This window comes from Scleropages formosus, unplaced genomic scaffold, assembly GCF_900964775.1.
Source record: "Scleropages formosus unplaced genomic scaffold, fSclFor1.1, whole genome shotgun sequence".
Classification (NCBI taxonomy): domain Eukaryota; kingdom Metazoa; phylum Chordata; class Actinopteri; order Osteoglossiformes; family Osteoglossidae; genus Scleropages; species Scleropages formosus.
Window position 1 is genome coordinate 1 of NW_021641035.1, and position 15415 is coordinate 15415.

The following is a 15415-nucleotide window of genomic DNA, read 5'->3' on the forward strand; positions in this document are numbered from 1 at the left end:
GTTGGAGTGTCACGGGTGCCGGTTCGTGTGTCTCACAGGGCTGCCGACTCCTGGACCGAGGACCCGGAGCCCTTTAAACAGCAACTACTACCGCCGCAGCATGGACAAGAAGGGCTACGTGTTCCACGCTCCGCTCCGAAGCGGTGAGTGCGCTTGGCCGGATGGTGAGGGTCCACCTGCTTGCAGCGCACAATTCACCGCACCACGGTGTAAATAGGCACAGCTGAGCCAGCCGCCCGTGTCCTCACAGCTGGCGACGAGGCTCTCGGCTCAGACAACGCACCGTGGGCATCCTGGTCACCACGGCGGTGGAGATCACTGTAGGGGCAAGACGGTGAAACCCGCAGGTACGCAGAGACACCGGGGGACAGAACGCTGTCTTGGCAAACATTATGGGCTCTCGGAGATTGATGACAAAATGCAGAATCTTTCATTTCATTTCATTTATTCATTTAGCAGACGCTTTTGTCCAAAGCAACATACATCTCAGCAAAGTACAATTTATGCATTACATTGAGAGAAGGAGACATAGCTGCAGACATGAAAGTCTCAAGCAAACCTAGTTTGTTCCCTACCGTTTGCTATACCGAGGTTCATCGCTCACAGACAAATCCTGATACCGACACCAATTTTTTTTTTTAAATTAAATATTATAAGATAGTGGGGGTGCGGTGGCGCAGTGGGTTGGACCGCAGTCCTGCTCTCCGGTGGGTCTGGGGTTCGAGTCCCGCTTGGGGTGCCTTGCGACGGACTGGCGTCCCGTCCTGGGTGTATCCCCTCCCTCTCCAGCCTTATGCCCTGTGTTGCTGGGTAGGCTCCGGTTCCCCGTGACCCCGTATGGGACAAGCGGTTCTGAAAATGTGTGTGTGTGTGTGTGTGTGTGTATTATAAGATACACAAGTGAGCAGTACAATGCCAGAGTAGTGGCTGAAGAAAGGTTGTATCTGGGGATGCTTCTGGAGTTACGATGCGTGAACAGTTACACCATAGACGATCTGAAGAGATCTTGATCTTTCTTTCATTCTTCCGTGTCACGTGTCCCGCCGTGACCTCCTGTGTCCATTCTCCATTCTGGCTTCCTGCGTGTGGGGACTGCGGCGGATTAGTGGTCGGAGTGAAACTGGACCTTGAGGCCTGGGTGGACAAATTCAAGATCCTGGCCAGCAACCAGTCTGACGCTCGGCAGGGTTCCCACAAGGTGCCGAAGCATTCTGGTGTCGTTGAAAGTGCATGTGTGGACACACAACGACATGCACGCACAGGCATGCACACACGCACGCACACACAGTCATTGTCAGTCCCTGGGTCGAGGGGACTCCTTTGCGTAGCGGTACGGGCTGACCTGCAGCGGGACACTGACTTGTGCTGCTTTTTTGGACAGTGTGGGCCATCCAGCAGCTGCGAGATGGACTGCGAAGTCAACAGTGACGTAAGGCTGCCTTTCGTTCTCTGGCCTTTGTGACATCCCAGCAAATACTCGGAAGTGCGTTCACAGCGAAATAAGAAAAGAAACTCCATGAGTGCCGGTGTTCGGGCCGTGCACTCGAAGTGGACAAGGCGATCCGGTGCCTTTCAGTAGTTGCAGGGTTCTTCCATCGTCCCGTAGCTCAGTCCCGCACTTGACCCAGTTCGTCCGCCGGGACAGTCGTCCTGCAAAACTAAGCAAAAACCCGATGAACCGTTTGCACGTTGTAGGCTGCTGTAGAGCACAGCCGGACACAGACATCGTGCTCCGTGCCCGGTAACGTTCCGGTCGCCTGCTTTTCAGACAGTGTCGTTGTTCTCATGTTCAAGGGCCGTTTCGGTGGGTGTCTTCGGCCCCGTACTCTTGACGGCGCCGGGCGAGCTGTAGGACGGGTGCCGGCGCCAAAGCTCTCCGCCTGTCACTCATGTTCAGCTCTTCCCTGTAGGACCTCATGTGTTACCTGTTGGATGATGGAGGCTTCCTCGTTATGTCCAACCAGAAGGAGCACTGGAAAAAGGTGCGGTATCCAGTAGGATAACTCGAGTTCAGTTAGTCGATAAACTCTGTAACTATAATGTGAGAATGTTTCGCATTTTAGCCCCTTTGCTGTCACGCGACCCCCAGAGCTCTTCCCATGCGCTTGCTGTCAGCTGCCTGCTTCTTTCACCATGCTGGGGAGCACCATTTGCCCAGCTGACACAGGCAGCTGTACCGGAAGCCTGGGTACAGCCTCTGCCACATCCGTCCCATATATTCACGCGTTTTACCACTCTGGTGTCAGTTTTTGGCAGTGCGGTGTCTTAACACTTGAGCTGTGGCTATAATAAAGATCAGCGGAAGTTCACCGGGGGTCTCGTGTTCTAAGCATCATTTGTGTGTGCATCACGTCACGTTTCAGCCATGATTTGTGTGTTTATCTGTTTTTGTTTGCTGAACCAGGTGGGTCAGTTCTTCGGTGACGTGGACCCGTCCTTGATGCACGCCTCTTCAACAACTCTATCTACGCCCGCAAGCAATCCTTCGACTACCATGCGGTCTGCGAGGCCACGGCCAGCAGCCGCACGGGAGCCGCTCGCCGGGGGGTCTTTGTGGTGAGCGCGTTCATTCTCTGTCATCACCTCACTGCTCCAGCATCTCGCGTGACACTTGTGTGTGAAAAGTCAAGAGACGCAACATTCACATGTTCTCTGCTTGATGTTTGTTAAGCCAACCATCGCAGACCTGCTGAACGTCGCCTGGTGGACATCGGCAGCAACCTGGTAAGAATCCAGCACTTCTCTCTAACGGGCTGCAGAGCCCAATTATCCCCATACTGTGCTCTGATTGGCTGAGCCCCCTTGTGCAGCTCTGTGATTCGCTGTCAGTGTTCCACAGGTCAACAGCTGCCTGTTTAAACCAATTACTGTGTTCGTCTCTCATTTGAAACACATATTTATACAGCATATGTATGCATGTATGTATTTTTTAAAAATATTAGTACCTCGTACTAGTATGTTGCAGATTATCTGGCCGTGCTGGAAAGCACACAAGTAGCGCAGCAGATGAGGACATGTGTGACTCCTTTGCAGAACTCCAGCTGCTCGTGCAGAATATCCGGTATAAATGGTTCATATTGTGTCTGAATCTGAGCGAAAATAAGAATGTAGAATTTTTTAGGTTTCTGTTGATTTTTCTCCTTGCGTTCTCCTTCTCCTGGTCTTACCAGCACAAGATGGTGTAGAATAGCAGATGCAGAACAAGTGAAATACATTGCTAATAATGATGATGATGATGATGATGATGATAATAATAATAATAATAATAATAATAATAATATAATGGTACCGTTATTACGGATGGACTGCTCGTGTCACACTTTCAGGTCCCTGATTCAGCATGTGCTCTATGGGCTGACGTACCACAGCTGGTTCGCTGCAGGTGAGTGACAGACAGCGGCCGAGGCCGGTCCAATATCGGCAGGTGAGTGCGTGCAGGCTGCTCTGTGGGTTCTGCGCCGTCGCAGTTCACGGCTGACCCCCGATTCAGACCCAGGTGCGGTGGAGGCCGAAGCTGCGGATGCCCGAGAGAGCAGCTGCGTGACGGTGTACAGCCAGTTCTACTTTACCAACACAAGCAACTCGTACAACACCCTCCAGGACTGTGGGAACTGCTCCAGGTGAGTGTGGGCCTGTGCGGGACCGGGGGCTGCTCCAACTCCGACAGCACCCGTAGAGTGTGTCTCTCTGTGCGAGGGAGCGTGAGCGAGGAACGGAGGCTGCTCTGACTCGGTGTGCGTGCGTGCGTGCGCGTGTGTGTGTGTGTGTGTGTTGTGCGCGCGCACGCACGCCCAAGTGGCAGTGCCGAGCACGATCGCGATGCGCCTCTTCCTCCAAAGGTTGTTCATGCCAAGAGGATAGAGAAGACCAACCTGCTGTTTGTGGTGGCCGAGACCCCCTGCAAGTCGTGCGAGATGGAGAAGCTGGCTCAGGTGAAGACCGAGTGTATCCTTCCTTCAGCTCCCCTCCCTCATGAAATCAGTTTTCCCCCAATTTTGTCAGCGTGACAAGCTGTCAACAACCAGAAAGAGGAAAAAAAAAATTTCAGAAGCACATTTGAAACTTTAAGTGAGTAATTAATCACCTTGGAGCAACACGTACAGTGTTTCCCTTTTTCTGTGGTCACGACGTTTTCCTTCGGGTCTCTTCTCAAATATTCGGAAACATTATGAGCAGTGTGCAGCGCTGCACGATGTGAAACGCACGTATTTGAAAATGCTCCCGAAAAGCTTTCACACGCTCTACAGTTGCAAGTTGTTCAAAAATGCACCTTTACTGCTGTTTGGAAAGTTGTTCTCTGCGTAGTACTGCTCAGTCTTCATTGGACTGGACACAAAGACAGCTTTACTTGCCAGCATGTAGAGCAATATGTGGCAAAAGGATGCGTTGTTTCTCCATGGCCTGGCAAGGCGCTGGACGCTGTCGGTCCAAGTGACTGTATTTCAGAACCGAGTCGGAGCCCCGGTTGTGCTTAGTTGTCCTTAGCCTGAGTGCGAAGTCCAGGAAGAGAACCCGTGTGAGCTGCTGAGCTTGGCGCGCTACAGGAGAGGGCCGTCCACCTGCTTCGACTACAACGTCCAGGTGAGACGCGCCGAGAAACGCTGCGGACCGTCGGCAGGACAGGTGTACGGGGGGGTGTGTGCGGCGCTCTCGCGAGGGTGCTCTTGGCGTGTGTCCAGGGAGTGACCACGTGGGGGACAAGGGGGACGGTTTAAGGTGCCTTCAATTTATCTTTCCACATTCGCACCAAAATACCAGAAACGTAAGTGTAATAACAGCAAACGACAGTTGGCAGCAAACAAACAAAAACAAAAACAGCAGCAAGAGCACAAAGCTCAATGCAATTCGAATCCAAACTAAAATCTCCGAGTTGCAGCATCAGGCCCATCGCTTCAATTCAGTTCAGTTAATGAATTAAATTGGTGTCATTTTCACAGAGCTCTTCCCCCCACGGTGACACAGAGCCCTGGTTGCTGTGAACGACACACCGTAGCAGAGAAACACGCGTACCGTACAAGAGTGGAGGAGTGTAAGGGTGGCTCTGTGGCTGCGTCTACAACGGAAAAGGATACGAATACGATGGGCGGACAGAGCTGTGGGCCGCACCGTGGAAGCCGAAACGGTTGCCCGTCCCATCGGTCACATTATACAGCAAAGTACATCAAGTACACACAGCATCGTGTGTTTGCTGTCAGTCTTGCGGGTGGGGGTGGGGGGGGGGAGTGGTCTGCCTTTGGCTTACCACACGACAGTATTTTACATGCAAACACCTCTATCTCTTCTTTGCTCCCTACCTCAGGAGAACACCTCCGAATGTGGGCGGGGCTTCTCTCTGCGACCACCGTCGGCTGTCCTCCTGTGTCTTCAGCTCATCTGCTCTGCCTGTCCACCTCTCTCTAGATTTTGGCCCCTCCAAACGTTGGCCTCTTTTAGCACAGATTCCTCTCCCCTGTCCTCCGTGGTCCAAGCATTAGCGTTCTCACCGCCCGTACATAACCGTGACCGTACATCACTGACTGTACATCAGCGGTCCTGAGCCCAGTTTAGTCACACCTTTCCCTTCCCTCTACGAGTGAACTGGGATGAAGCAGCACAAACGTACGTGTCGGACAAATCACTGTCGGTCTGTCTCACAAGGGTGTTTTGCCGGCGTACAAAGACGACCGACTGTGCTACCGTTCAGCGGTGAGGAATATATGAAGATCCACTATTGTATAATATGAATGATAGACGTGAATGGGTGGAATGGCAGCAAACGACAGAAAAACACCTGCATGCTGTGGGTCTCTGGGAGTTTGTTTCATCAACAGGGAGTCACGTCCTTTTTGGGCTGAGACCCCTCTGCCAAACATTGTGGATACAAATAAATATGTCAGTGGTAGGATAATGTAATATGAACATTGAATGACACCTCAGACCTTTAGTCTAGGTTGGTTGACTAAGTCTTTTTGGAATTTCTCTTAACCACATTTTCAAGGCGCTAAAATGTTTATGATGAGCATTTTTAAAAACCTTTTTGAAATAGAGTGCCCAGTTTTGTTTAAGGATGCATGCGTTGTTTTCATTTTGCTTATGCTGGAAGGAAACTCCGCTTTAGATTTTGCACGAAATTGAAATTCCTGTGGCAGTGCCAGTCAGAGGTTCTCTTCATGTGGCCTCATAGCGTAATACAGACTTTTAAAATACATTTCGATATTTGGAGCAATTACAAATGACATTTTTAACACCTAAAAATGTTTTCATATCTTTTAAACGATGTTTGCGCGTATGTGATTATGTTCTATGTACGGTCTGTGTGTACATCTGCATATGTATACACACACACACACACACACACATTTTCAGAACCGCTCATCCCATACGGGGTCACGGGGGAACCGGAGCCTACCCGGCAACACAGGGCGTAAGGCCAGAGGGGCCGGGGACACACCCAGGACGGGACGCCAGTCCGTCGCAAGGCCATATGTACATACAAACACAAACATACACATATAGGAGACCACGAAAGTGACAGTAAAGACGCACACTCTGTTTCCCCCCGACAGTGCCTTGATGCACGTCACCAGCTGGTGTAACATTTACAGTGCCGCACTCCTCAGTCCCCCAGGACACTGCCGTTTTACCCTGTCAAACTACGTCACTGTTGCTTCCCTGGGTTCTGAAGTGCGCGGCCTGCCGAGCTGAAGCAGTGTGTGACAGAGACGTGTGCCAAGCAGAAGCTGGGCTCAAAAGCAGGAAGTGCCAGTGGTTTGGGTATGTGACATTATGTGAGTAAGTGTTGAGCTGGCATTTTGAGGAGTGTGGACTGTGCGGGCCTGAGACCCATCCTTCTCCCTCTGGAGGCCAATTCCAGACAGCGGAGCACAATGGAGAGCCGCAGTGGTCGCCCATATTGGAGAGCCGAGGAGGAGTTTGTGCTCAAAGCCACTGCTGTAAGACCCTACTGTAGCAAGTGTCTGCGTGCCATAACCAGGACTTTGTTCCCTGTCTCAGTGCCAAGGCACTTTTAAACCTGGCCAAGGTTTAGTGCATGTTTTCATATGTATGTGTGTAAGTGCGGTATTAACCTCTGTAATGTAGATAGGCCGGGGGGGGTAGAGATTGTGCACAACGTGAGGCATCCCCATCCTTCCGCACCAGCCGTTGCAGTGAAGAATACTCGTTCCACACTCCTTTTCGGTGCGTTGTACGGCAGGTCTCGAAGGAATGGGTCGTATATGATGTCAGCGCACGAGGTGTCGTTGGCCCTTGATGCCAGCAAGTTTGTCGGTCGAACTGAAGGGGCTGCAGCTGCCCTGGAGGGAGTGTTGTCTGCAACTTCACGTTGTCCTTACATTTTTAAAATAAATGTATCAACATCTATCCAAGCATGAACGTGCAGTTGCTCTTTGCCCAAGCTACAGGACTTACATAGAAACTCCCATGAGTGAAATTTGTGAAAAGAACAGAACCATAATGACACAATGAAAAGCTTTTCAGATTACATTTATTTTTTTGTTGCTGCTTGCGATGTTCCCTCCTTGTAGCTTATCTGGGAATCTCCCGAGTACTTTTTTATGGATGACACAAAAACAGGACAAATTATAACTTTGTACAACATTGTGTTTGTCTCTAGTAAAATATTTTAAACTTGTTTACAAAGCAGAATTGGTAATTAAACAGGTAATATTTTCACTTTGAAGAGCTGTGTGTTTTGTGCCCTTGTGTATTGGTAGTGAATGTGGACCATTCACCTAACATGCTGTGGTAAACTTACGGTCACGACTACACCCGCACCTCAACCAGCAGCACCTGGCTCCGATTAAACTTCATTTGGAGCAACTGGCTACAAAAGACATCACTCTACTGCTTCCCAGTTACGGAATCTCACTCAAGAGAGCTGTTCTGGCTGTGCTCCCCAACCTTCTTACCCCACCACCTACTCCCTGTAATTCCCCTGGTCCTCTCCACATTTCTTTGGCAGCAACCCCTGTCTCGTCCACAACCACGACTTCAGATACTCGCCTCTGTTCAGTTTGCCGATCCGCCGACCATCCTCTCGTCCCCAACCAGTCCTGCACTTGGGTCCAGCCTCTTCCATGTCCTCAGTTCTGCATTATAGTCACACGACGTGCAGTGATACCACTGTGTTTACATTTACATACATTGACGTATTTATTTAGCAGAAGCTTTTCTCCAAAGCAACATACATCTCATAGAAAATACAATGTGTGCATTGCATCAACAGAAAGAGACTTGGATGCAGAAACGTGATTCTGAACTACAGTTAATTTGTTGCTTTCGACCATTTGAACTGATTTACATCACATGAAAAGCTACATAAAGATTTATCCAAATAATCAACAATTCCTAATCACAATTTTTTTAAAACAAACATTTACATTACACAAGTAGCAGCGTGAAAATTTGTCCATTATTCAACAGTTGTGATCTCAAAGTTATCGAGCATGAACATTTACACATTACATTGAGAGATCATGGGAGATGTGAGTCCTGAAGAGGTGAGTTTTAAGACACTTCTTAAATGGAGAGAGAATCAACAGTTCTGAGTGAGAAGGGGAGATTGTTTCACCGCATTAAAGCCAGAATCAAGAATCTTTATGAGTGTGACCACCAAGCAGGCAGAGGTGGAGGAGCGTAGCAGTCTTGTTGGGGGGTAGCGAATGATCAGGTCTTGAAGATATCGGGGAGCAGTTCCGTTGATGGTTTTGTAGGTCTTGAATTTAACCCGGGTAGCTATAGGAAGCCAATGTTGCGAGATGAGGGGGGAGATATATGGGAACACTTTGACTGGTTAAACACAACTTGTGCAGCGTTCTGCATCAGCTGGAGCGATCTGATGGCAGTAGCTAGAAGGTCAGACAGGAGAGAGTTGCTGTAGTCCAGGCAGGATATCACATTGTGTAGACAAGTAGTTGCACAGAGTCTGTTGTTAGGGATGGATCCTGCGGATATTATGCAGGATGTATCTGCAGGTCCGAGTTGTGGCTTTGATGTGCCGAGAAACTTGAGTCAATCATTACTCCTAGACTCTTAGCCAAGGAGGTAGGCAAAATCAGTGAGTTGTCTGGTTTGATAGAATTCACGACAGGAAAGTGGACCAGCTGGAAGGTGAAATATCTCTGTTTTGGAGAAGCTGAGTGGTAGGCGATGATCAGACATCCAGGCAGGGATGCACAAAGAAATGTCTGTTGCTCCAGGTGGAAATGAGAGGAAAAGTTGGGTATTATCGGTGTAGCAGTGGTAGTTGAATCCATGAGAGGTGATGATAGGGCCAAAGGAATAAATGTAGCTTGAGAAGAGTAGGGGGCCCAGTACTGAGCCCTGTTGGACACCAGTTGCGAGAGGCTGAGGAGATGAACGGAAGCCCTGCTAGACCACTTGGTAGGCTTTGTCTGATAGGTAGGACTCAAACTGCTTGAGTGGAGTTCCTGTGATGCCAAGGTGACCAAGAAACGAGAGTGTAATCTGGTGGTTGACAGTGTTGAATGCTGCAGAAAGGTCGAGGAGGATGAGGACCGAGGAGAGGGAGGCCACTATAGCCAACTGGACAACATTAGACACTGCCAGGCATGCTGTCTTGGTGTAATGTCCAGCTTTGAATCCAGACTGATATTTGTCGAGGAGATGATTCTGGGTAAGGAACGCAGGCAGTTGATCACAGGTTGCCCATTCCAGAGTTTTTGACAGAATAGGGAGGAGAGAGTGGCCTGTAGTTCTGGACTGAGTCAGGATCCAGAGAGGGTTTCTTCACCAGAGGTGAAATGAGGGCAGTTTTGAAGGCAGATGGGAAGCAGCCAGAGGATAGCGAGGAGCTGATGATCTTGGAGATGAAGGTGGAGAGTTGCGGGGAAATGTTCTGTAGGAGTGTCGATAGGATCGGATTGAGTGAGCAGGTGGTGACTCTGTGTGACAGCAGGAGGTTGGAAATTTCAGTTTCTAACAGGGGCCTGAATTTGGACAGCGTAACTGCAGCGAGGTTCAGCATGATCAGGGCAGGCAGATACCGAGAACTTGTCTGAGATTGTGAGAGAGTCTAGAAAGGAAGATAGGACAGAGAGGAAACCATTAGCAGCATTTTCATTTGAGCAATCTGAGAGTTGTGCAGCAGAAGAGAGAGAAGATAGTGTGGCAGAGGCAAGGCAGCAAGGTGAAGAGATTTTAGGTTGCAGCAGAAAGTGAGAATGGGTGCTGAAGCAGGAGACAGATTAGTAGTGATGCAGGCCTGGGAGGAGATGAAGAAATGATCAGAGACGTATAGGAGAGTAACGGAAAGTACAGGACAGCCACAGTTACGGGAGAAGACAAGGTTGAGGCGATTGCCGGCTTTGTGAGGAGCAGAGAACTGGGACAGAGGGAGGTTGAAGGACTGCGGGAGCGACAGAAGGCAGCTTGCATGAATGTCCTCGACATGCAGGTTAAAGTCACCCAGGAGAATCAATCAAGAGTTGAAGACAGTTCAAGATATCACTGTCATCCAGGAGGCATTCAGAAGGGCCAGGAGGGTGATAGAGAACAACTACAATGATTGTGATCGGGACAGTGATAGAGACAATATAGAATTTAAAAGTGCAGGTGGTGAGGGAGCGCAAAATACTCCCACTGGCCAGAGATCAGCAGGCCTATACTTCCATCTCTGCCAGAGGGCCAAGGGGTGTGGGAGAATGAGTAGTTTGTGGAGTGTGTGGGTGTGGCTGTGTTATCTGGGGTAATCCAGATTTCTGTTAGGGCCAGGAGGTCCAGTGAGAGGTGGGAGGTGTAGGCTGGGATGAAGTCAGCCTTCCTCACAGCAGACTAGCAATTGCAGAGTCTCATGGAGAGGTTGAAACAGGATGGAGGACTTGATAGACGAGGATAAATCAGGTTGCTGTAGCAGCAGGAGTGTCTGGGTCTTTGATGACGCTGATGTCACACAGTTGGGTTGCAGCAGGCAACTTTGATGTTCGACATGTTCAAAACATGATCCCTCACGGAACATGACGTTGACAGCAGAGCTCACGTAGTGGCGGAGGCCTCCCTCGGTAGACACCCTTGTCTTTGCACCCCAAGTTTTCACACTTTGAGGCTGCTGTTGCCGCTACACAGTCTGCTGCAATTTTGAACCAGGCAGCTGAGTATCGCAATATAGCGGTAGCAAGATCCAGCAATAGCAAGATCCATTTGCAGCTGAAGAGCCAGTGATATCCTGGAGCACAAGCGATTTGCTTGCTTGGGGAAAACAGTGCTCACAGTCATGTCTCATGCTTTCTTGCCGAGCCACATCCATCGAAAGCCTAATGCTGGGGCTCTCGTACACTTGCTAGGACTTGGTGCAAGTGTTTAGCAAAGTTCAAGCCTCTGAATTCCTTCTGCATCAGCCTTGGGACTGTGCTATTGATATTTTCTCAGGTTCCACTCCCCCAAGCTGGAGAGTGTACCCCCTTTCCCAACCACAATAAAAGGCAATGGAAGCTTATATAGATGAGGCCTTGAACCTGGGGATTATTAGGTCAACCACATCTCCATCTGGCTTTTTCATAGAAACAGACAGTGCCCTACAGCCTTGTATTGATTATAGGAGGTTAAACACTATCATGGTTAAACATCCTCACTCCTTACCTCTGATCACTTTGGTTCTTGAGCAGGTTAATAGGGGTAAGACTTTTTACTAAACTGGACCTGAATGCATATAACTTGATTAGTGAAGGGGATGAGGGAAGACTGCATTTAGCACTGCCCTAGGGCATTATGAGTATCTGGTTATGCCATTTGGCCTGGCAAATGCACCCTCCGTTTTTCAAGCATTTTAAAATTACATGCTGTGGAAGATGAATGCATATGTGTTGGTCTCTTTAGATGACGTTTTCATATTCTCCCAGTCGTATGAGGCACATGTACAGCATGTAATGGTGGTGTTACAAAAGCTGTTGGTTCACAAACTGTATGTCAAAGGAGGAAAATGTAAATTCCACAATGAGATTGTGGAATTCTTAGGTTTCATTCTAAACCTCAGGGGTGTACAGATGGATCCTAAGAAGATATCTGCAGTGGGCTAAAACCATAAGGGACCTGAAGCAGTTCTTCTGCTGTCATCTGGGGGTGTCTATCAGCCTGACCCCTGGTGAACCAGGCAGTATGCCAGTATCTTCAAACTTATTGTGCCCAGAATCAGTGTGACTGGAACGGATACGTCCCCTCCTGAGCAGAGAATGCACAAAATTCACTGATCCATTCCTCCATGAAGGTCACGCCTTTTCAGTGTGTCCTTTGCCATCAGTGAAGTTTCTGCTGTGGCGGACTGGTACAAGAGGAATGATGGCACCTGGAAATTGGCTGACGTCTACCTGCAGGAAGTGGTGCAGTCCCAGAAAGGCCAGGCAGGCAGAAGACGTCAGTGTGAGGGTACGGACGGCGGATGGAGGCAGCAGTGGAGACCAGATCTGGTAGGACCAAAAATATTTATTTTTCTTTGCTTAAAAAGATGATCTTCACTAACAACTGTGGAAGTTCCTGTCACCAAGACAAATTCCTTGTATGTGTGAGCATACTTGGCAGTAAAGCTCGTTCTGATTCTGATTCTGATTCAACAGAACACTTTAATCCAAGCCAAATACAAAAACAAACTGTGAACAATAAACAATGGTTTACAAAAGAAATGTGGCATGTGAGCCATGAGACTTAGACCTCTGCAGCAACAGCAATACACATCTCTACTCCTTTTTGTTTTTCTTTCTTCCTCAACTAGTGGCCTAATACAGCCTGTTATAGTTGTAGCCTCACCCCCCTGGCTAAACCATAACACCCTCACCGAAACTAAATCCAAAATACATGCTCACCAAAATTATAACCCCATTCATTCATTCATTCATTCATTCATTCATTCATCTTCCTCCGCTATCCGGGGCCGGGTCGCGGGGGCAGCAGTCCGAGCAGAGTCCTCCAGACTTCCCTCTCCCCACACACCTCCTCCAGTTCTTCTGGGAAACCCCAAGGCGTTCCCAGGCCAGCCGGGAGACATAGTCTCTCCAATTTGTCCTGGGTCTGCCCCGAGGCCTCCTCCCAGTGGGACAAGCCCGGAACACCTCCCCAGGGAGGCGTCCAGGAGGCATCCGGAACAGATGCCCGAGCCACCTCAACTGGCTCCTCTCGATGCGGAGGAGCAGCGGCTCTACTCCGAGCTCCTCCCGGGTGACTGAGCTCCTCACCCTATCCCTAAGGGTGCGCCCAGCCACTCTGCGGAGGAAACTCATTTCTGCCACTTGTATCCGCGATCTCATTCTTTCGGTCATGATCCAGAGTTGATGACCATAGGTGAGGGTAGGAACGTAGATCGACCGGTAAATTGAGAGCTTCGCCTTACGACTCAGCTCCCTCTTCACCACAACAGACCGGTACAATGACCGCATTACTGCGGACGCCGCACCGATCCGTCCGTCAACCTGCCGCTCCATTTTTCCCTCACTCGTGAACAAGACCCCGAGATACTTAAACTCCTCCACTTGAGGGAGCAACTCCCCCTAACCCGGAGGGGGCAATCCACCTTTTTCCGACTGAGAACCATGGCCTCGGATTTGGAGGTGCTGATTCTCATCCCCGCCGCTTCGCACTCGGCTGCAAACCTCCCCAGTGCATGCTGCAAGTCTTGACTTGATGAAGCCAGCAGGACCACATCGTCTGCGAAAAGCAGAGACGAGATCTCGCGGCCACCAAAACAGACACCCTCCGTTCCCTGGCTGTGCCTAGAAATTCTGTCCATGAAGATAATGAACAGAATCGGTGACAAAGGGCAGCCCTGGCGGAGTCCAACATGCACCGGGAACAGGTCTGACTTACTGCCGGCAATGCGAACCAAGCTCCTGTTCCGGTCATACAGGGAACGAACAGCCCGTAACAGCGAGCCCCAAACCCCATAATCCCGAAGCACCTCCCACAGGATGCCATGAGGGACACGGTCGAATGCCTTCTCCAGGTCCATAAAACACATATGGACTGGTTGGGCAAACTCCCACGAACCCTCACCCTAGTGAGGGTATAGAGCTGGTCCAGTGTCCCACGGCCAGGGCGAAAACCGCATTGCTCCTCCTGAATCCGAGGTTCGACTATCGGTCGGATTCTCCTTTCCAGTACCCTGGCATAGACTTTCCCAGGGAGGCTAAGGAGTGTGATCCCCCGGTAGTTGGAACACAATCTCCGGTCCCCCTTCTTAAAAAGAGGGACCACCCCCGGTCTGCCAGTCCAGAGGCACTGTTCCCGAACTCCACGTGATGCTGCAGAGGCGTGTCAGCCAAGACAGCCCCACAATATCCAGAGACTTGAGAAACTCGGGTCGGATCTCATCCACCCCCGGAGCCTTGCCACTGAAGAGTTTTTGACTACCTCAGCAACTTCAGCCAGGGTAATGGACGAGTCTCCCTCCGAGTCCCCAGCCTCAGCTTCCTCTACGGAAGGCGTGTTGGAGGGATTAAGGAGATCCTCAAAGTACTCCTTCCACCGCCCGAGGACATCCTCAGCTGAGGTCAGCAGCGCACCACTTCCACTGTAAACAGTGTTGGCGGAACACCGCTTTCCCCTTCTGAGTCGCCGGACAGTTTGCCAGAATCTCTTTGAGGCCGACCGAAAGTCTTCCTCCATGGCCTCACCGAACTCCTCCCAAGCCCGAGTTTTTGCCGCGGCGACCGCAAGAGCCGCGCCTGTGGCCCGCCGGTACCGTCAGCTGCTTCAGGAGTCCCATGAGCCAGCCAGGCCCAATAGAACTCCTTCTTCAGCTTGACGGCATCCCTTACCTCTGGTGTCCACCACCGTGTTCGGGGATTGCCGCCGCGACAGGCGCCGGAGACCTTATGGCCGCAGCTCCGAACCGCTGCCCCGACAATGGAGACGTGGAACATAGTCCATTCAGACTCGATGTCCCCCACCAGACCTGGTTGAAGCTCTGTCGGAGGTAGGAGTTGAAGACCTCTCTGACAGGGGCCTCCGCCAAACGTTCCCAACAGACCCTCACTATGCGTTTGGGCCTGCCAGGTCTGTCCAGCTTTTTCCCCCGCCATTGAATCCAACTCACCACCAGGTGGTGATCAGTTGACAGCTCAGCCCCTCTCTTCACCCGAGTGTCCAAGACATATGGCCGAAGGTCAGAAGAAACGACTACAAAGTCGATCATCGACCTCCGACCTAGGGTGTCCTGGTGCCAAGTGCACTGATGGACACCCTTATGCATGAACATGGTGTTTGTTATGGACAAACCGTGACTAGCACAGAAATCCAATAACAACTCACCGCTCGGGTTCAGATCAGGGAGGCCGTTCCTCCCAATCACGCCCCTCCAGGTGTCACTGTCGCTGCCCACGTGGGCGTTAAAGTCCCCCAGTAGAACAACAGAGTCCCCAGTGGGAGCGCTTTCCAGCACGCCCCCCAGGGACTCCAAAAAGGCCGGGTA

General features: G+C 50.5%; 1 protein-coding gene across 2 annotated transcripts; it reads left to right on the forward strand.

The window, feature by feature from the left end:
- Nucleotides 1–327: 327 nt before the first annotated feature.
- LOC114909695 (voltage-dependent calcium channel subunit alpha-2/delta-1-like) lies at nt 328–3634 on the forward strand. 2 transcript variants are annotated; one of them, XR_003797365.1, is made up of 8 exons: nt 328–347; nt 1107–1198; nt 1382–1429; nt 1911–1982; nt 2405–2556; nt 2672–2724; nt 3327–3382; nt 3491–3631. XR_003797365.1 is itself a non-coding variant. In XM_029249519.1 (7 exons), exons 1-5 carry the CDS (start codon nt 968–970, stop codon nt 2691–2693), a joined length of 525 nt encoding a protein of 174 aa, XP_029105352.1. In that variant the 5' UTR covers nt 961–967; the 3' UTR covers nt 2694–2724; nt 3327–3382; nt 3491–3634. The 2 variants fall into 2 exon arrangements, 1 of the variants encoding a protein (XP_029105352.1); XM_029249519.1 differs by lacking the exon at nt 328–347 and having other exon boundaries at nt 961–1198; nt 3491–3634.
- Nucleotides 3635–15415: the final 11781 nt, after the last annotated feature.

What these genes read in the sequence shown, in the direction of transcription:
- LOC114909695 (XM_029249519.1), top strand. Translation starts at nt 968, where the DNA reads ATGCGTGAACAGTTACACCATAGACGATCTGAAGAGATCTTGATCTTT. An exon ending in AGAAGGAGCACTGGAAAAAG is followed by an intron (nt 1,983 to 2,404) that starts GTGCGGTATCCA and finishes TTGCTGAACCAG; the next exon opens with GTGGGTCAGTTCTTCGGTGA. An exon ending in CTCGCCGGGGGGTCTTTGTG is followed by an intron (nt 2,557 to 2,671) that starts GTGAGCGCGTTC and finishes ATGTTTGTTAAG; the next exon opens with CCAACCATCGCAGACCTGCT.